General features: G+C 40.1%; 2 protein-coding genes and 1 pseudogene across 3 annotated transcripts; all 3 read right to left on the bottom strand.

Moving 5' to 3' along the window:
- Positions 1–980: 980 nt before the first annotated feature.
- Positions 981–7,948, bottom strand: cenpt (centromere protein T; the record flags this gene model as incomplete). Its single annotated transcript, XM_079237706.1, has 13 exons — positions 981–1,414; positions 3,045–3,149; positions 3,304–3,474; positions 3,678–3,777; positions 3,863–4,138; positions 4,519–5,772; positions 6,196–6,329; positions 6,430–6,487; positions 6,661–6,797; positions 7,023–7,116; positions 7,204–7,348; positions 7,427–7,547; positions 7,863–7,948. The coding sequence occupies 13 exons, from the start codon at positions 7,946–7,948 to the stop codon at positions 1,288–1,290; spliced, it is 2,808 nt and encodes a 935-aa protein (XP_079093832.1). The 3' UTR covers positions 981–1,287.
- A 966-nt stretch (positions 7,949–8,914) lies between these two features.
- Positions 8,915–11,525, bottom strand: ndufa4b (NDUFA4 mitochondrial complex associated b). Its single transcript, XM_079214357.1, has 4 exons — positions 11,400–11,525; positions 9,852–9,940; positions 9,672–9,732; positions 8,915–9,429 (listed from the first exon to the last, which is right to left on the bottom strand). The coding sequence occupies exons 1-4, from the start codon at positions 11,439–11,441 to the stop codon at positions 9,373–9,375; spliced, it is 249 nt and encodes an 82-aa protein (XP_079070483.1). The 5' UTR covers positions 11,442–11,525; the 3' UTR covers positions 8,915–9,372.
- A 2,762-nt stretch (positions 11,526–14,287) lies between these two features.
- Positions 14,288–20,411, bottom strand: LOC306753754 (protein FAM117A-like; annotated as a pseudogene). Its single transcript has 8 exons — positions 20,288–20,411; positions 19,232–19,377; positions 18,492–18,587; positions 18,079–18,195; positions 17,284–17,412; positions 16,914–17,112; positions 15,753–15,915; positions 14,288–14,573 (listed from the first exon to the last, which is right to left on the bottom strand). The product of its transcript is annotated as a protein FAM117A-like (transcript).
- Between the last annotated feature and the right edge of the window lie 726 nt (positions 20,412–21,137).

Below are 21,137 nucleotides of genomic sequence, written 5' to 3' on the forward strand. Positions count from 1 at the left end.
TGATCCGGAAGTGGCGGTGGTATACGCTGTTGATCCCTACAGACACAACAAATCAAATATGTGGTAACGCTAATGTTACACACTGAATGATGTCAGTTTCCATTGAGTTGCAAGATTAATTTATTATATTGTGAATACAACAAAAATACATTTGCTGCAATCTTGGCAGTCCTTTCTAGTGGCCGGGCTAACTTCACTAGTCGTTCTTTAAAATGGAGCCGGTTATCCATTGTAACAGTCAGGTGAAAGGGACTCTGGGTCAAGCTGGGACTCACCAGCCTGCTAGACCACTGGTTCTCAACCTTTTTTAAGTGATGACAGCATGCTAGCGTCATTAGCATGTTAGCATCGATCGCTAGCTTGATATTATAACCATCACAATTTATATACAATAGTCTATGTCACCAGACCCATATAAATTATACATCAAGCTAGTTGACATCTGTCACACTCAGATACAACATTCACCTTGACAGACAATCCGTTGAACTTAAAGATCTGAAGACTGAACTGTTTTTTGATTTATTCATTTTTGAATCGGAGTATTTTGAGTATTTTGAATACAAAATTACTCCACTCTAAAGTATTTTGTTACAAATTACGTTAGATTGTATCGGCCCTATTAAATAAAAATGACAAAATACTCAAAATTGAAATACAAGTAATATAAATACTGCCCATCTCTGGGTAAACGTACCCCCATTTGAGAACCAGTGCTAGAACATTTAACAATTTGATGCAGAGTTTCTGTTCTTTAAAGATTGGTGTCATGGTTTGGAAACCTAAAAAAAAGACAAAAATGTATTCAATAAAAGCATGATAAAATAAGGTCATTATGGTTTATCATATTTATCTATTATTGCACTATGTTTATTATATTTGTATTGTTTTAGCCATATTCCTTGTATGTGCAACAAACTTAGACAATAAATGATTCCGATTCATTTTCATACAGTTAAGAGTTTTAATTTTTCACGTCAACTTATTTCAACAAAGCTGCTCAGCAGGGGAATACTACAGTTAGCAATTTATCAATCAAACAGGAAACAGAAAATTGCATTTCAACATCTCATATGTATTTAAGCCTGCACACAAAATGATAAATGAGCCACTAGTGGCATTATATACAGATGCATTATAATGACACATGACCCCACACAGTATAGTAATACTAGTTAAATGTTCTAATTAACAACATGAAGGACATGAAACATCACTTGTCCAAATAAAACATGTTGCTGTCAAGAGATGAAACTCCAAAATATATATACATGTATATAAAAACATTTATCTCTTTTTAGGGAAAACAACATTTCCACTGGTTGCAATAGGGATCAGGAGCTTCCGCTGGTCCATACGAAGATATTTTTCAATCAGCACCTCCACTGGCACCTTGTCATTCACATAACCCTGCCTGCAGAGTGCAAAAACACCCCAGTTAGGTTAAATGTAAGAAAACGAATGGAAAGTGTCAGACATATTTTAGAATTAGCACCATTTATGCTCACTGGTCATGTCACACAGTCACCGACCCTTTATTTCAGACTTAACACGGAGTTCAAGATTGACATCTAGAGGTCAGTATAAGCCTAGTTTGGCTATATTTAATTGTGTTTGCCATTATATGAATGCTGCATTTTGGGGTTTTAAAGGTTTTGACCAAACATTTTATTTATCTATGTGTCAATGTTGTGTCTATAGCTTCTTGAACTAACCCACGAGTGGACATAAATAATCCCATAATGCAGATTTGGAGAATGTAAAATTGAATTAAATTCAAATTGAATGACAAGCTGGAACTGAAAGTCCAGTATGAAAAAAACTGTGTTTTACACTAAAATATACAAGTGTATAAGGGCCATTGTAGGACTATTTGTTAAATAATTACAGAGCCTGAGGAGTAATTTGTGTTATTTTATGAACATAATGCTGACACTGATATTTATTGTACTTTATCCTCATGTTCGACCTTTTGTACGTTCCATTTTGAGATTTGGATGATCAGATTAATCCTAAACGAAAGGCATCCGAGCGAGGCGAAGGTCTGGATAGATGCATACTGGATACACATTTTCTTTCATGTTCTTTTATGAACATAAATAAATACTAATATAAAGTTATTCAATAGATTTGGCAAACTGCGGCCCACGTAAACGCAGTGTTTAATAGTGGCATTTGTGGTGTGATGAGGTGATCCAACAATTTATTTATTATAATTTTTTTCTTTCTTAGATTTTTTTTTTTTTTAAATCACTTACTTTTTTTCATCATTTCAATATATTAACATTAAACACAAGTACAAAAATGAGGTTTGTCAAACAACAATAAAGCACAGAGAAAAAAGAAAAGAAAACACCACATCAGACAAACAGACATAACAAAACAAAAAATAAAATAAGAATACAATCACCTCGACACCCCTTTATTATCTTTTACCTGTAAATTTGTATACGCGTCCCTGCATTTATACCTGCATTTATCTGAGCACATACATCTGACTACTTTGATATTTTCTACCATGAGTTTAAGCCATTCTGTGAGCGTGGGTGTATGTGGGCTCTTCCAGTTCCGCAGGATAAGCCTTGCTGCCACCATAAAACCTGTTAATGACAGTCTAATCTCTGCTTTGGTAAGGCCTGATTGAATATTTGTCATTTTTTGATAGAATATTGAAGCAGAGTATAGGGAAGCACTTAGGAACTCCTGAATCTTATTCTTCTTTCTTAGATCTTGAGTTGTTTCTCAGGATATCATCCCCTATATCATTATTTTGTTTACCTACAATGGTCCCAATAAACTGTCGTAGAAATAGCTATGCTTAACATTTTATTAAAATACTGCATGCAGAAGTCATACAGTTAACTAGCATTCATGTTATTTCAATGATCCAACACATGGCAAACTATTCCCGTTTTTAAATATAAAACAAATTTGTCAGTCTATATTTTCATCTTTTACAGTCTATTTTCTACAATAAAAGATCACTGAACGTAATTAATGTTGAAACCGTATGTACACTCACTTGAGCTTCAAAACACACCTACCTTTTCAACAGAAGCTCAATATCTTCAACCTCTATGGTTTTTCTCTTTGCATGAGCAGCATATGTCTCCAAGTCCTCTGCCAGCCGGTCAAAGTATTTATCCATTCTGTTGAAGACAGTGAATTACAATGAAGCAAGAGGATGATATGGTAGAAATCCATAATATCCTCAAAAATGAGAATGAGTATATGCAGCCCACTTGTTGCCTAATAGTTCCAACAGTCTATAAACTCAAAGCCTCTACAGTCGTAGTTACTTACATTTCATTTAGGACAGGGTAAACATCTTCAGAGACCTTTGTTTTGGCGAAATGCCTGAACACGCTCATCAGGTAGCTCTTAGGAAGGTCAGTTTTCTTTTTAGCCGGAGCCGTTCTCTTCTTTCTCACCTGCTTTTGTTTAGGTGCAGGAAGAAAGTCATCTGGACTACTGCTGGTACAACAGATAGTTGAAGGACATGTCAGTTGCATAAAAGACAATTATACAATATGCTTAATCTATTGACTTTACCATTGCCTTACAGAGAAACTTTCTAAATTATACATCCGACATTCCAGTTGGACAATGTTTTATGAGCCTGGGTACATTTTAATATGTATTGTGTATGTTTGCGTGTATCATAAAGTGCATCTTACCCGGATTGAACATTCTTAAAAGCAGAAGTAGAGGCCAGAGGATTGGGCTGAAAAAAATTGATTTTCTGTTTGACAAACACAGGAGTCTTGCTGGGGATCTCTGAAGGTTTTAGAAAACAAAATTTACTCTCAATGTCATTTTTATAAATAAAAAAAAACACACCCTCACAAAAAGAGAGCCTCACCGTCACTGTCTTCATCCTCCTCCCACTCTTCCACCTGCTCCACAGCTTCTTCAGATGAATCAACACTCCTGTGTCCACCATCTTCAACATCATGCGCCACCTCCGGAAGAGTGAAGGAGTCGTCTTTATCAGCATCAGACTCGGCTTCTATGTCAGAAGCATCCGTCTGTCGTTGGGCTGAGGACTCGGCCACGTCAGTGATTCCAATATGGAGCCGACCGCTCTCATGGCCTTCCATTTCCAAGCTGCTGTGGCCTTTGGACTTATCAGACAATCCTACAGGAAAACAACAACACTTGACATACCTTTCTGAGCTGGAAAATAAAGCAGTATATTAATATGTAATTATCGTTCAGTCCAATGTATCAACCAGGCATAATATTCTGCCACAATATCTTTATGAATAGCAATCAAGAAAGAACAGCATCTAGATGTTAGGAGTCTTTTTCACTCAAAATGCTCAGCTCTTAGTTTAAGTATTTCAGATTACAAGCACAATATATGGTCTATTGCCAGTGTCTTTTAATAAAAACAATGTAGTGCTGAAATGATTGTGAGTTAATCAGTCAACAGGAATTCAATTGCAAACAATTATGAAAATGTATTGTTTAAATTAAGCCAAAATGCCATTACATTTTACGTTTTGACATCCTTACCTGCCTCTGTGGTGTCAGCCAACTCTCCCCCCGCTACTGTGACAGGCGTAATGAGTCCATCCGCCGAGCGATGAGCCCTCCGACTGATGTGTTCCAAGTCAGGTTCTAGCTGGTCTGATGCCTCAACATCTTCCTCCCCCGGCCTCCCATCATGCTCGTCTTCAGGTTGAGGATTGGCAGCAGGATCCTCTTGATCACTTTGATATTCTACAACATCCTCCACAGACTGCAGATCAACCAAGCCTTCTTCTTCAATTTGGGAGTCAACTGCATCATCATCTTCTTCGACTAATTCTTCTTCTTCTTTTTGAGAATCTGGTGCAACCGCCTCTACCTCAGACTGAGGGCTAGCTTCAAAATCCTCTTCATGCTGAGAATCAACTACACCTTGTTCTTCTTCAGTTTGAGAGTCACCTGCACCACCTTCTTCGATTTGGGAGTCAGCTGCAGCTGCTTCTTCATCATCATCCTCATCCTCCTCCTCCTCCTCCATTTGGGAGTCTGGTGCAACCGCCTCTACCTCAGACGGAGGGCTAGCTTCAACATCCTCTTCATGCTGAGAATCAACTCCACCTTGTTCTTCTTCAGTTGGAGAGTCACCTGCACCTACTTCTTCAGTTTGAGAGGCTGCTGCAGCTTCCTCAGATTGAGAACTGTTTGCAACATCCTCTTCAGTGTGAGAATCTGTTGCGCCTTGCTCTTCAATTTGAGAGTCACCTGCACCTCCACCTGTTAGAGCTTCCACTCTGTTGTCCTCGTCCTCAGCTGTATTATCCTCTGCATTACTCTGGGATTCAGCTATATCATGCTCTTCCTCAACCTCAGACATGGCTGCATGATCTTCAAGTTGATCACGAGCTGAACTCTTCTCTTCCTCATTTTGAGATTCAGTTGCATTCGCATCTTCTGCCACCTGAGCCATAAATTCTTCATTCTGAGGTTCAGCCGCCTCTTCAGTTGGGAATGCATACATTGATTTATCTTTTGCCAGCTTGCTGTGCTCTGCCTCTATCAGCTCCTTCTCCTGCTCCATCTGTCTCTGAAGCTGAGACGCCATCACTGTTGGTTTGTCCTGAGTCGCAATCATGGAAAAGCAGGAGGTCATGGCATCCGGCTGAGCGTAGAGAGCCGTGTTACAGTGGAGGATATCAGTCGTGATATCAGGTTCACTGAATTTGCTTAAGCCCAAAGAGAAGCCCTCAGAGTAGCCGGTCTCACTGAGACCTTGCTCCACCTGCACAAAGCTGCTCACTCCTGGGTGACAAGATAAGTGGGGGGGACCATAAAAAGAAACAAAAAGGATCAGCAATTATTTTCATATATATATATATATATATATATATATATATATATATATATATATATATATATATATATATATATATATATATATATATATATATATATATATATATATATATATATATATATATATATATACACACACACACAATCTTGCAAGCTATATCTGCTTCCTTTCACGTGCTTGCTCTTGTAGCTGGGCTGGAATTAAGAAAGTACATGTAAAGATATCCTCTCGTTCTTTTTTACGCTTTACAGTTTAAATGGTTAATAAAAATGTTAACTAATAATTGTAATTATAATCAGTGCTCTTATTAACTTATTGATCACACATGGACAAAAAGGACAAAGAGTAACATAAATCATTGTAATCACCTCCCATTTGCCTTTTATTTACAGCAGCCCCAAATTCTTCCACTGAGATTTTTCGACGGTTAGAAACTCTTTTCTGCAGGCCCCTTTTTTCAGTCTGAACATCCACAAAGGGTGTTTTTAGACTCAGATTGGAACTGCAAAACAAATTAGACGGAGCACATAGTTATCTATTCACTCTTTAACCTCGTAACCAGTATATCACTTATTTACATAACGGGAAAAAAATGTTTTTACCGTGACAAAGAAAGTGATGAATGATCAATCATTGATTCTTCATTTTCATCCTCAACATCTGTAAGCACAAGCATCCATCAGCTAGCTTGACACAACAATTCCTATAGCAGGAGTATACAGACAACACTCCCCCACCCTATTGTAAATGTATAAAGTAAAATAACAAACATGCTTCGGACCTTAGAAAACCCTAATAAAGCATTGAAGGCAATCAGTGGCTTTAAATCGTACCTTCTCCATCTTTGAGACGCTTTTCAAAAGCGGTTACATTAAGACTCCGACGTGGTCTCTTTCTGCTCAGTCCCTTTGCGATACTCGCTGCGTTGCCAATAGTTATATCAGGCAAATCCAACCCTGACAGTTCCATACTGAAAGTCAAGCAAATAATAAACCCATTATACATACACAGCATCATTTAGCCAGTTGCATACAGTTAATACTGCTAAAGAGACTGCAAGTCAGGGTGGATGTCGTTATGGCCCAGCAATGATATTACAAGTTGATTACTCACAACTAATTCAATTCTATTCAATATACTTTTGGATAGCTATCTCAAATGTGTAAATACAACATGGAATTTCTGTGCCACACACCTCGGACGCTTCCTCGTAATGCTGGAGTCTGCTGAAGACTGTTGTGGCTCTTCTGACGCAACATTCTCATGAACCACAGGAGACTTCACAGGATCTGAATCACATTACAAAAGATCTGACTAGAAAGGATGACAAACAGCTGCAGCATTATGTGGGAATAAAGACGGGCCTTTGCATATACCCGTTCGCAGGATGTTCTTGAGTATGTGCCTTGGTGTGTCTCCATCATCAAACAGCACTGAGGTTGGGGCTGGCGTGTTTGTCTTTCTGAGCATGACAGAGGAGATCCTCTTTTTAGTAGCGGGCAGGGATTTCCTGGTTATACTCTGGAGAGAAGGTCGATATGTCAACTCCAATAGAATCAACAGCACGTCCATCATCATTACCTCAGTCTACTTTCTCACCTCACGTAGTTTATGTCCCAGGCTTCGTCTCAGGATGTCCTGCGGGGTTTGGGCACCAGCATCTTTCCTGCTCAGTCGATTGCTGCTTCTGGTTGAGCTGGTAGTCCGTGTTTTGGAGGCACTTCAGACAAGACAGCTCATAGTTAGTTCAATACTGGATATAAAGTCACTGGACTCCTTTAAATTAAGTTAAAAATCAAGAATGTATGTCAAAATTACTCCACCAACGCCAGGTGTGTTAGGTGTACAAATCAATGTTTCATGGTGTATTCTGTTTAATTCAAGCTTAGCAGTTATACATTGAACACAAGCAACCACCTTCAGGTTCAAGTGAATTCCTGATCTAGGATAAATAACAGTGATAATTTAACTAGCGTTATTTAACCCTTGAAACGCCAATACTGTGACTTAATAAAGGTGAAGGTGCTAGTGTTACCTGCGGGTGATGGGAGTCCTGGGTGTCTCGGTGCTGAGGATGTGTCCCAGCAGGACCCGAGCAGACAAATCCTCGGTGGGATCCATTTAGACAGTCAGCTGGTTAGCTGGAGGAGCTAACAGACGTTTAACGCGGTAAACAGTAGCGTCCACCTTGTTAAACTGCGTTTTTATATATCCGGCAAGTATTCAGAAAAACGGCGTCACTTATTACAAGTTGTATCTAGTTAAACCTGTGTTAACTTCCGTTGACTGAATGTTGACACTTTTGGATTCAACGGTTTTGTGCCTCACGATGTCCCGCGACTTTTTCAAGTGAAATCTCGCGAGATGACGATTTTCTTCTTCGATTTAAGGATGGGGTTTTGTCACCCACCAGAGTGTTACCGCCACCTATTGAAGACTTAAGGAATAACATGAAGTTCGGTGTTTTATAAAAGACATACAAATATATAGTTGAGGTGAGTTGGGTCAACGCATTGTTTTTTAAATCAGTTCCCTTGCTCACTCAAAGTAGCATTATGTCCCGGAAGGATACTTGTTGATCTCATCACAATATGTTTACATCTGTTACTGTAGTGGTACACTTTCAAAACACTACTTGGAGATGGTCAGTTCTCCTGGCAAACCAGGCAGGTGGATGAAATACAGCCAAAACTGTCACACAGCACGACACATACTGTGTTTTTATAAGCGAAAATGGGTTGTCTAAACATAAAATGTAAACGTATCTCATTAACTTATTGTCTGTGCAGTTTATTTTAATTTTATATTGTTCTATATTATATTGTAAATTGAATATGTTTATATTTATTTCACTGTGTTGATTGTCTAATGTTATGCATCACCCGCCATTTCTTGTATGTGAAACATACTTGGCAATAAACGGTTCTGATTCTGATTAATACCGATTTAGATCGTCAGTATATCAAAAATGATAGTGACTTATCTCGATGTTACAATTTGAAAAAGAAAATTATTTGAATGCCATAATAGAAAAGATGAAACATAGATCTGACACGTGGTTAATGAGAGATCCCTCCTTATGTGGCCAATGTTTATTAAAAATACTGAAGGTTTATGAAAAGCAAAATCAGTGGCGGTCACCTCTCCTCACCTGCTTCACTTACAGGACTACAATAATGTCATGACTAAAATGATTGGATTTCTCGTGTGCTTTAGCCTTTCATCAAAGCTACTGTGTACTTAAACTGTGCCAAAATATTAATACACACACGTGAGATTGCAATAATTTTAATAATTAACACAAAGTCAAAAATAAAATCTTCAATTAGTAAAAACAGGTGGCTGCCTGTTTTATTCATATAGTCACTGTTAAGTGAATGATCCCTTTCTCCTTCACACTGGAAATGAACTGACTGAATGAGTGCAGCACACAGAGCATCTCTACCTTCATTCATGTCATGAGTTTGTTTTCTATTTGGCAAAAAGTGCAAAGGCTCCCCACACTGACGGCAATGTCAGACACGGAGATGCGAAGACAAGGTGACTTAGAAATCAGGCCCGTTCTTCTTCAGCTTGGAGTAGTCTGTGTTAATTGCGAAGAGCTGCAAAAACAGACAAAAGTACACAATCATTATGAGGGAAGCAATATGGACTTTGAGGCAAGATAACAGCAACTGTATGCCTTGTGATATATACACACACACACACACTATATATATATATATATATATATATATATACACACACACACACACACACACACAGTATATGGCAATGTTTTATAACGATTGACCAACGTGTATCAAAAGTAAAGAAGTTATTCATAAAAAATAAAGGCTCATACTTTATACTGATGATCGGGCTTCAGGTTGTTCCATGGCTCGGGGTTGTTCGTGTGATCCCATCTGAGGACAAGAAAATATGAAAACTCTTTCGTGACATTGTCAGAATTCTTCTACACTGAGGTTTCATAAAAAGAGAGAAGAAAAAAGGAAGTTTATACTTTCTCAGGTTAGACACTTACGAGACGGCGGGGTTTTTCAGAGCTAGCCGACCCAAGTACATCATGCTCATGGTTGCTCCGCCACCGATGAAGAAGAAGAGGGGGATGAGCTAGTGAGTAAAGAACAAGAGCAATAAATCACAGTGCAGGTTTCATACCAATTACAACGCAATCTGGTAAACTACCATAACCAACAGCAGAGAACTATGATTCTTTATTTAAGTTTTTTTTTTTTTTACTTGAAAGCCGTTAAAACAAATTTCTTTGGCTTTATTTGAATCATTTCAAAGGTAAAAAATTATCCGGTTATTAGAGGAAGTTGAAGTTGAAAAAGAGGATAAGAATAATTATAAGTATCATATTTCTATCCTGTTAATCTCTTGACCCCTCTGATTTGTCTGGTTATCTCTGGTTTGGGTGCCAAACACTGTTTTATTCCAGCTAAATTACAGATGTGAGGGGCCAGTGCAGTTTGAGATTATATAATTATAGGGTGATTGTTTGAATAAAATGTGTAACAACGTCTAGCCTAAAATTTCACTTTTCACCAGTGGTGCAATGTGTACAATTTTGAAGCGCTTGCTTCACTGAAGTATTTCCATTTTATGCCACTTTAAACTTCTATTTTATTTGTATTTTTATTCCTGCTGGAACACATCCTCAGCACTGAGCCACCCAGGACTCCCATCACCTGCAGTAACAGCACCTTCATATTTATTAAGTCTTATTGGCAAAAAACAGACAGTCAAATTAATGGTGTTTTAAGGGTTCAATTTAGATATACATTGATAATAATGGATCATTGAAACAGAGATATGTTTCACCTAATGTAAAGCTACAGGCTTTATGGGGACACTGACATGCATGTCGTCCTATCCAGTGGTCTATTAATATGGACGCCGCCGTAAAGCAAAACGTTTCACCCCTTCGCCCTTGTATAATCGGACTCCTTCCACGCACTGCTGTGGCCTTGAGTCATGCCGGTATGGAGTCCATACAGTGTGTAGTGTATACGTGCTGCAGCGACCTACATACATGGCTGTGTGTGGGTATGAAGATCTCTTAAAGGGAAACGAGATTTTGCACTTGACACAAGCCAATAAATCAAGTACTGCTCCTGCATTAATGCATGCCCCAAAAAACATCCTATCATAAAGCTCAGTGTTGCAGAGCAAAATATAGTAAGCCTCAACAAAAGGAAGGAAAATAACAGAATTATAGCAGTGAGGAGAGAAGATAAATGTGGATTACAATATGGATTTTTTTTTGGGTGTTAAATTGTCTTTACCGATCATTTCAACCTGAAGTCAGCGACTGTCAAGGAATTAGACATTTATGCAGCCGTAGACATAATGAATCTGTCGAATAGGACTGAAAATAAAAATACCTCAAAACCTTCATTAATTGAGGAAAGCTGCATAATAGATAACGCAGATCAGACATCAGACAATTAAGGTGACATTCTGGGAAACGGGCGCGAAAATAACCACACCATCTTGTCCTCACGAGCGCCTTCAATGTCACCGGGTCGTTCACGTACTGTAAAGAAAGACAGTGGTTAGGACTCACGGCTGGATGGCTCTTCAGCTGTTTGGCGACGGTGGCAAACATGTCGGACAATCCACCGACAGATTCCGTTAAAGCGAATACCGGCCGGTAGAAATGCGCGCTGCAGCGGAGGAGCTCGTGCGTCTTCCTCTGAATGTTGCCGATACAGTGAGTTGCACAACACCTCCTTTACTGTCAGCCAATCCCCACAATGCAACGGCAACAGCTGTATGCCAGACAGCAACTGCGGAGAAGCCTATACCGTCTTTTCCCGTCCTCGTGTTAAAGATCTTATTTAAAATTCACACAAGCAATGCGCTTGTGCCAAAAAAATAAAATAAATCTCACCTGCTAAGGGACATTTTGTTAATTTAAATCCGCAGAGAATAGAAGCGGTAACTCACATGCTCAAAATAAAAAAAACTCTTGCCACTGTCAATAGCTTTCGATCATAATCAGATATAGTTTCCCCAGTTGTCGTGGAATCGTAGGTATTACTGAATGGTTCATTTTTACTGAGCACTTACTGGATATATCGTTATCCATATTGGCATAAACACTTTTTCCATCATAACTGTGGAGGACGATCATGTTTTAGGAGGATTCTCAAGAACATTGTCTAACATTTTCCAACACCTGCCATTTCGTTTTTCAGTTTTCTGGCAACCACTTTCAACCAAATGGTCCTCAAGTAATCTGTTAAAATGACAAAATGCTAATCTAATCTATGAGGGAAAGATAACCGCTGAGCCTCTATACATAGACATGTTAGCTCAGGATTTACCCGATGAATGACGTCATGGTTTCCCCACTTGAGGAGGACTTCTGACCTTCTAAAAAGGGAAAACTCTTTAAATAGCTATAAACAGCAGAGTTACGTTTTTGAATTCTGAACAACGTTACAATGCTGGAAGGCAACAATTTACACAAACAGCAACTTTTGTATTTGTGAATATTTCCACAATTTCTCAAAGCTCAAGGACAGACATAATCACATTTAAGAAGATAAATGAATTCTGTCAAATGATAGTTTCAGCACCATTTGCTTGCATTTCTGCAATTCATTGGACTAATTTTACTGTTGAATGTCACAAAGTACATATTTTTTCTCTTCACAATTTGCACAAAATACCAATCTAAGAACTCTGATCCAGGACAAGGGAAAAGAAAAGAAAAACGTGTTCATATATTGTCGCATGGAAGTCATTGGTCGTTTTTAAAACAGTGAACATCTGGATCATCTGACATGGCAGAATATGACGTGGCAGAATATACTGAATTCAAAATGAGCGAGTAGCTGGTTCTCAGATCATGAGAGTGCAGGTGCTGCACCTCTCTGCAGACATTGGAAATTCAGCTAGGACTTCAGACTAGTTTAATAACTCACCATGACAACACATTATCAATCATATATTTATGTGGACAGAACACAGAACCTGAGATAACAGCACAACCCCAGCATCCACACATTCATAAAACATTGAAATTGAGGCTTATTTGGAAAAAGACAATGTTTCAATCAATCAGTATTTTAGCAGGATACTAAAACTATGTCAAACAATCATACTATAGTTAACTTAACATCAACATGCACACACACAGAAACAAAAAAACTCCTGTCAGAGACAATAAACCCAGGACTAAGGAAGAGACATCTCATCCTCCACATTAAAACCCTCTCCTGGAAGTGCATAAAAATCCACCCGATACAGTATCTTATGTAACACCGGTCTCAATTATACTGACAAAACTAAACTAAAAGTAACAGGGTTATTTTTTTTAGCTTATGTTGCAGGTAATTGAAAAACAATGTAGAAAATACACATTACTACTCTTAAAAGTACAAAAGTGAACATACAAAAATAAGAATTGCAACTCAAAAGTAGCAGTTCAATTTGTGCAAACATGTCTACCAGAAATAAAACTATATGAATATCAACTTGTCAGCTTGGCAGAAGAACACAAACATCTTCAGAGAAATATTAAGGATGACAAATCTACACCACTACTGGTTACCGTAGGTAGTCAACTAGGCAGTGAAACCTCAAAACTATAAACATAACATCAAGCAGACATCTAGAACATCAAGAAATAACAATAAGCTTCTTTTTTTTTTTTCATTAACACATGCAAGAAGTTACGTATTCTTTGCCCCAGTAAACAAGATACAAAAATAACATCTGTACAACTTTTAAAGCAGGAATGAATGAGCGGAAGCATTTAGATACTGATGCTACCCAAGTCCAACAACTGGAAAATTCCCTTCAGTCTAAATGTGATTTCATTGTGTTTTTTTTCTTTTCTTTTTTATAAATCAGGTAAATAAAAAATACCCAACTGATTTGTCGTGCTTTGTACACCAGCAACAGGTGCAAGGTCAAGTTAGGTAAAAATAATTGCAGATAAATATCTTTGAATACTTAAAAACAGGTTTTTTCTTACTTGACCCAGACTCCTAACATTTGACAGAGATGACGCACTACTGTCAGAATTTAAAAACCAGTATAATACAAGTGTGTGTCATAGCTTCTTTGGGGAAACAGAAATATGTGAATCGTGTGAGGGGGTCAGTCATCCAACAAATCTCATTTCAGAGTGAGGAGTAGAATAAGACAGCCCTATATCTCACTTGTGTTTGGCCAAAAATAGAAATCTTTGGATTACAAAATGACAGAAATGCCTTAATTTAGAAATACCACAATGCCCGGACACCCAAAACAAGTAGCTCATAAAGCATATCCATTGGATTGCGTACGATATATATATATTTTTTTCCAATATTATTTTTCAACATAAGATTATTTTAAATCTGGATAGAAAAAGGGATGGTCCTTTTCTAAAAATAAAGCAACATAAACAAATCTGTCCCAGAGCACTGAAATATTTGCCTTATGCCTCGGCCGCTGTAATCAGAAAGCGAGACCCCCCCCAGAGCTTTCTCCCATAACGGAGGTAGTGGAGGGAGGATCTGGAGGAGCGGCCCGGTTGCCAAAGGACGTTGCCTGGCAGGAGCTTGATTCCTGGCCCGAGCAACTGCCTGCTGGAGAGACACCAAGGCTGCGGAACAACAGGTCCATGGAGGGGAGCCTGAGGAGGCTTACAGGGCAGAAGGCTGAGCCCCCATGGGGGGTGAAGTTTACCTTGTTAGGGTCTGGGCAGGAGGAGAGGAGGGATGGCTTATGTTGGCGTGGAGTGCTATAGGACGAGAGGAGAGGGATGATAAGAAACTAGCCAAGTAGTGTCAAAGTGGAAGAAATGAGGTTTGTTCACATACACATCTTCAGCACGGCTGACATTGTTGTTGTGACTGTCAATTTCACGATACATATACTTGTCCCCTTACAAAGAAACGAAAAGGTGGCCACACCTCATGACTAGAATTCACCATCTCTAGTGGGCCAGGCTCTATTCCACCTCAGACTTTACAGATTCACGGGGGGGGGGGCTACAATTGAAACTGTAGCAAGAAGTATTGCACCTTAAGTTCACATAACAAAATACGGTAAAACAAGCAGTACTTTGGCATTCATGGTACAGTGTTGTCATAACTGTAAGCGTGGTGGCTGCACCCTACTGAATTTCTTTAGGAAAGTGGTTTTAGTTTTGAACATTTAAAATAGACGTCTTCGATCATGTCCGGATAAAGAGTATAAATCAAGGGTCACCACCAGAGGGCATCCACACACAACATTTGGAATGAAGTGAGTGAGTCAGGTTATTGCACAGCCCTTTATTACTACATGATTTTTAGAGTAGAGGTATGGAAAACATCTACAAAAATAATGTACTAAGTAACACATCTGTGTCTGTTTACAGGCCGTGGGGAGTGCTGCAGCATGTATGACTGCAGAGGAAGCCGTGGGAAGTCGGATAAATTGCCTCAGGCGACAGTTGAGCTTATAGACCACAAGTTTGAAAATTACAAAAAAAACAATTAAGGTTCCAGGAACCACCAGTGTGAAGTCTGTCAGTTGTGTTTAGATCAGGGGTGTCAAACATATGGTTTACATACATAATTCTCAAAATATATTAAAAAAAAACTAGCTGAGCTAGGACTCAAACCACTGATCCTCTGCTTGAAAGTCAGGCATGCGAACCATTGAACCACAGTCACAACTGTTTTGACATCTGACATTACTACACATATTGCTCAACAGCAAGGAGAAGCCCAGGCAGGTAAACAGCGGGCTGATGTCTGAATTTTTGGTCTTTATGTTTCTAGTTTATTGTAGAAAGACCTTAAAATAGGGTTTATCATGCAAATACCTAAAGAAATATTGTCATTATGTATGCGTTATTATGCTATGATTTGACTGGTCCGGCCTTCACTAAAATGAGTTTGACACCCCTGGTTTAGATGAAGAACAAACATACCTGGTTTCGTCCCAGACTCTGATCTTTTCGCAGCCCTCTGGTGGCTCTCTCTGGAAGCAGCAACTCTTGTTGGGCCCTGGGGAAGACGACATCAGCAGAGGCAGGGAGACGTCTGCCTCATTCTGGGAGGAGAACGGAGACAGGAGGCACATCTCTGCACCGTCTGAGAAACAGCAGGGGCAGGGGGGTCAAAAATGAATGTCACCAGTGAGGATTTTATGTTTGTTCAAGTAGTGGCCAAGGGGTTTAAGATTGTTTTGAAAATAAAAAGAGAAATCCACCGCTTGGACATGGTTAAATTTGTAAAAGTGCAAATTGTTTTACTTCTACATTGATTGAGTCATGTCCTAGAATCAATATTTGAACCAGTGTCGGAAATACACGAGGGCGAAGGGCAAAACTGCCCCTAAGACATATAAGTTTGCCCCTGATATCACTAGGAGAGGGGCAAAAAATGCCCCCAAAATTTCCTCTAATAATTATGATAATTTAATGAACTCGTCAAAAACATCGTAGCCTATAAGACCCAGTCCAGTTGCCATAGAATGTTTTAGATTTTCGCCTTGACTGATGTTACGTGTGTGGAGTTCTTTTGGCAAAAAGCCAAGGTTCGGCAAGTCGCGCATGCGGAAGCACTCGCAGGAGAGCGAGTGCTTCAGCCTTCACCCTGGGAGCGTTTCAAAGACGCTCTGCTTTTCACGCCACATATTGGTCGACTCTCTCTGTCCGCTCGTGTGTGTGCTCAGTGCTCACCTGTGCGCACACACATGTCTGTGCACATCGGGGCGGAACTCTGCCCTGCGCGACACCGACAGCAGTGAAGAGTTGTAAACGTGACCATAGAGAGACAGAAATTACATGCCGTCGTGTAGATAAGATCAATAACATAAGGCCGTTTAGTTTGTTTAATAACAGAACAAGGTTCTTTGGGAAAGGTAACCTTAAATTACTTCTGTTGTGATCTGGCGCTATAGAAAAGACGTAAGGGATAAAACAGAATAGACAAACAAAACAAAATATTTGCAGCAACTGATAAAGCATCTAGAGTGACAGTGGACAGAGAAAATGCACCGTTAGAAGGATGTTGGAGACAAAACTTTGACTATATGATTTATAAATTAATTAAAATCAGCATGAAATCTGCCAGCTGACACATTATACTAAACTAACCTTGGTGCAGATCCAGTGGTGCATCTTCAAGGTGGGGTGGGGAGCTGGAGATGTTTGTCGGAGAGGAGCTGGGTGAAGAGGAGGAGGAGGAAGATGAGGAAAAAGGTGTGGTGCCCATGTCACTCTGAGATCCACTGCTGCGGCTCTGCGGAGGGACCGGAGCCCGGTGACCGTCCGGAACCTCAAGGAGCTGATAAGACGGAAACAACACAGCGTTAATATCGGCAACCACCATAATATTACATGCTACCTTTCAGAAATCCCCCCCCCACCCAAAAAAACCCCAGCCATTCCTTTAAAAGCAGAACAACTCCTGAATTTGTTCACAGTGTATGATGTGTGGAGAGTAGGTGACAGTTACCCTGTGCGGAGGATGCAGAGGCTGGCAGATGAACATGCCTTCCAGCTCCTGGTTGAGGCCCTCCACACTGCAGCGCAGTCGAGGGACCAATGTAGACAGGGGAGCAAGGGGGATGGAAATTGGCTGAGTCTGAGGACACAAAAACAAGTTAAATGGAATCTAAGCCGCTTACTAGATCAGATACGGTTACTGTCAGTTATTCTTGTGTGCTCTTATTGTGAGGAACTTTGAGCTGCATTCCTTGTATGAGGAGTGCTGTATTAATAAACTTCCTCATTGAAAACAAATTCTGAAGCAATCCGATGTAGTTCCCAAAGCACTCTTCATGAGTCAAATGTTTAAAAGCCACTGATTATAAAGATATCTGTGTGCTGGTGTTTATCCCCCCTCCCCTCCCAAAAAAAAATCTGGTTTGTAATCTTCCTCATTGGTTCGTCACGTAACCACACTCTGGTCTGAAACAGCCTCAGCTCAGTGGAGTGTGGCACCACGCAAGAAGACAGTGCAGACCAGCTGTGCTGAGAAGCAGAACTAAACTACGCTTTTCGTTCTGAAAAGCAGAAACGCCGTGATATAGTGGGCTTCCTGTTGCTTCGGTGTTTTATTTAATTCACTTCCTGCGATGAGCTGCACTGTCTAGTGCACACTGATGAAGTGATACTTGTCGGAGGACAAACAAGGCTGCACTGATGAAGAAATGTCGCTCTGAACTTTGCCTGCAAACAATGTGCACACTCATGCATGTATGGTGTTAGTAGTGCAGTGTGTTTGTGTGTGGTGGTGATGCTATGGTACCTGATTAGTTCCTAGGCCACAGCCCCCCTGAGGATATCCACGCTGGCGGTCTTTGTCATGCCCCCCTGAGACTGCAGGTTTGTTGCGCTGCTGCAGCTGTTGTTTTAGTTTCGCGATCTGCAATGAACAGAGGTTATTACACTTACACACACACACACACACACACACTTTAGTAGTGATTATCTGATAATCTGTAGTGGTTCAGCTGAAAAAGACATTAAGAACAAGGTTTCTGAAAGCTGTTGAAAAAGGGAAGTTTCGTTGTAGATGAGATCATTTTGTCTCCTGTTGCCTAACGCATCAAAGTAATTGAGTCAGGCATTTTCCAGAGCTTGCTCTCTCTTTGCCTGCACTACTCAAAGTGTGTTTGGAAAAACCATGTGTTATTGCTAAACTGGATGTCAGAGATTCACCTCTTGCAGATGCTCAGCGCTGCCCCATGATGCCGATCGTTTGTGGCTGCTGCTACCTCTCCTCCTCTCGGATTTATCTGACCACGAGTCTGGGGTCTGGGGAGGAAGAAAGCGAACATAAGAACTTACCCTTTTCACACACATATTACAAGTTTTAGCCTTAAGCTGCCCAGTAATACGTTTGCAATCTAATAAAAGCCTGTAAACTGCTACGTTTAAGTTACACAACCTATCAGGATTTCACACATCCTTCACCAAAGTTGCACACTTGGCAAAGATGTTCATACTCAAAGGCTGATCTGCAGCCACAGCACACCATCCACACCCACAGACTCTCTCTCTCTATGCACATGTCGACGAGCAAAAGAATAGGAGAAACTGAAAAACAAAGGGGGGGGAGGATGTGGGCAACCGAAGAGCAGTGGCGAGTGCCTGCACACAGAGCAGAGAAGATGGGTGCAGCCAAAACGGCCTCATCAGCTGACTTCAGTGACGGTTCTCACGCTGTGGTTCTCACTCTGTAATAGCTATGCAAGCACCGGACACTCCCTCCCTCCCTCCCTCCTTCCGCCCGTCTCCGAGCAACTTCCTTCTCATCTAAAAACTGAAAACTATTCTGTTAACATGACTCGACCCTCCCAAAGTCATTAATGACTTGTAAAATAAAACATATGTGGTGAGATTATACATTCCATTCATTTCAGCATTATTATAACCACATATTCTCATCTGGTGCCGACCTGGGTAGACTTGTCCTTGCGAGACAGGCGGCTCTGGCCCTCTGGTTCTTTGGGCCAGTGTCCCTGCAGGTACGGCCCGATGATGGCATCAAGAGACATTGTCCGCCTCATGCCAGAGCTCAGCTGTTGTGGTTTGGGCTTTCCAGCTGTCAGAAGGAGTCACCTTTTTATTTAACATGCACCAACAGATTAATCTATGCTGCAAGGATGTATGTTGTAGCTTTATGCTCCAATGTTGGATTTAATAAATCATTATTTCATCTACATACCAGAAACAACAAATAACAATCGCTGGTTAACAAGCCCAAGTAAACAACTCTTAAATAGAAATGTTAAATTAGTTTAAAAAGGTGTATTTTAGTTACAGTAAGGAAGCTTTAAGCTACTTTCTGTCACCATTAACAACATCTAGAGCTGACATGATGAGTTGATTAATTGCTAAGAATTTTGACAGAGTTCACCAGCATACATTTCAATAATCTGTTATTATTTAAAGTAATTTCTTTAAGGAAACTTCTCAAGTTGCAGTCTCTCAAATGATACATTTCCGGTCTTATTTGTCTAATATGGTTGTTGAAAATATTTCAGGGGAAAGTTGTTGTTGCTCCTCTTTGGCCATTTTCTCAATTTTCTGGTATTTCATCAACCAAAAGGTGAAATTGATTTATCAACAATGCATTTGCCAGATTAATAAAAATAACTATTGGGAGTTAGAATAAAATATTTAATAATAATCAGCATTATTATGCAATTGTTATGCTTTTTATATTATATATATTGTATTGTTTTGTTACCAATAATAGTATGACATACTACACTAAATTCACAAGTTGTGTAGCAGATAGAGGTGCTGCAGTGACTTCCATGTTGACATTGACTGTTTTATGGGGCTTTGCTTCAAGTTTGAAGCCAGTTATAGGAGGTATAGCTGGTGTGAACTCATATTAAGTAGGTCATCTGCATGTTTATATCATGACATCACGTTATATCCTATACACACCCATCCAGGGACATAGCTTAATGATCCATATAGTGTGACAGGTGTGGAGCTCATACCTGACTTTCCATCTCTCCGGTTTGGTCGAGACTTGCTGGTCAGCTGATAGGGAATAGTCGCCTTGAGGGGTTGTGGACCTAAAGTAGCTCCCCGGATCTGCCCGACTCCATTTCGACCAGACATCTTAGCAGAAACAAATCTTGGACTACTTGTCTCCTAACTGTGAAACAGCAGTGGATGTGCAGCCTGGTAGAGGTCTGGGGAGGCTCTAGTGGTGGTGGCGAAATGACCAGCTGCAACCCTTCCTCCACTGGTGATGATGACTACTAAAAACCGTTACAAAAGTCAGCCTTCGGTCCTCTAGATATCATTTCCGACTAAATAAATTCGCCAGTAACGCTGAGCTCGACAGAAGAGACGTTACAGATGGCGCGTGACAAAGTCTTCGGCGGTGATCATACTTTTTTCTCTGGCTTGTGTGCGAGTTAGCAGCCTAGCAAGCAAAGTTTCTTTGTGAGGATGTTGAGATATTTCACCCCGTTGTCGAACAAGGAAGCAGCTCCAGTTTCCAAAAAGTCACTTTAACGTCAACTCCTACGTCTTCTGAGAAAACCTGGAAGTGTACTTCATTTTAGTTTTTCGGGCTGGAGAGTATTTTTAATGGCCCAGAAAGTCGCGAGGTGACCACACTTATTTTCTCCCCGATGCTTTCTTGTCTTAACTCCAAACACCTCCACAACCACGCTGGTGTGGTTTTAATATATGGAGGGCGGGATCCGACTCGGCATCTCACTTTTTATTGGTTGATGGAGCCTTCGACTTCAATCTCATTGGATAGTTTGCCGTCAGTCCGTCAATCCGTCAGCCCTCGGACAATGTCGTTGCTGTCCCTGCCCCCAATTCATATTT

Source organism: Taurulus bubalis (assembly GCF_910589615.1).
Source record: "Taurulus bubalis genome assembly, chromosome: 2".
Taxonomy (NCBI): domain Eukaryota; kingdom Metazoa; phylum Chordata; class Actinopteri; order Perciformes; family Cottidae; genus Taurulus; species Taurulus bubalis.

Bases quoted from the DNA above. Each gene is read 5' to 3' on its own strand.
- ndufa4b (XM_079214357.1), bottom strand. From the start codon at position 11,441: ATGTTTGCCACCGTCGCCAAACAGCTGAAGAGCCATCCAGCC. The intron at 9,941-11,399 runs GTGAGTCCTAAC...TTTACTCACTAG, and splicing joins AGCTGAAGAGCCATCCAGCC to CTCATCCCCCTCTTCTTCTT. The intron at 9,430-9,671 runs GTATGAGCCTTT...CTGTTTTTGCAG, and splicing joins AGCCCGATCATCAGTATAAA to CTCTTCGCAATTAACACAGA.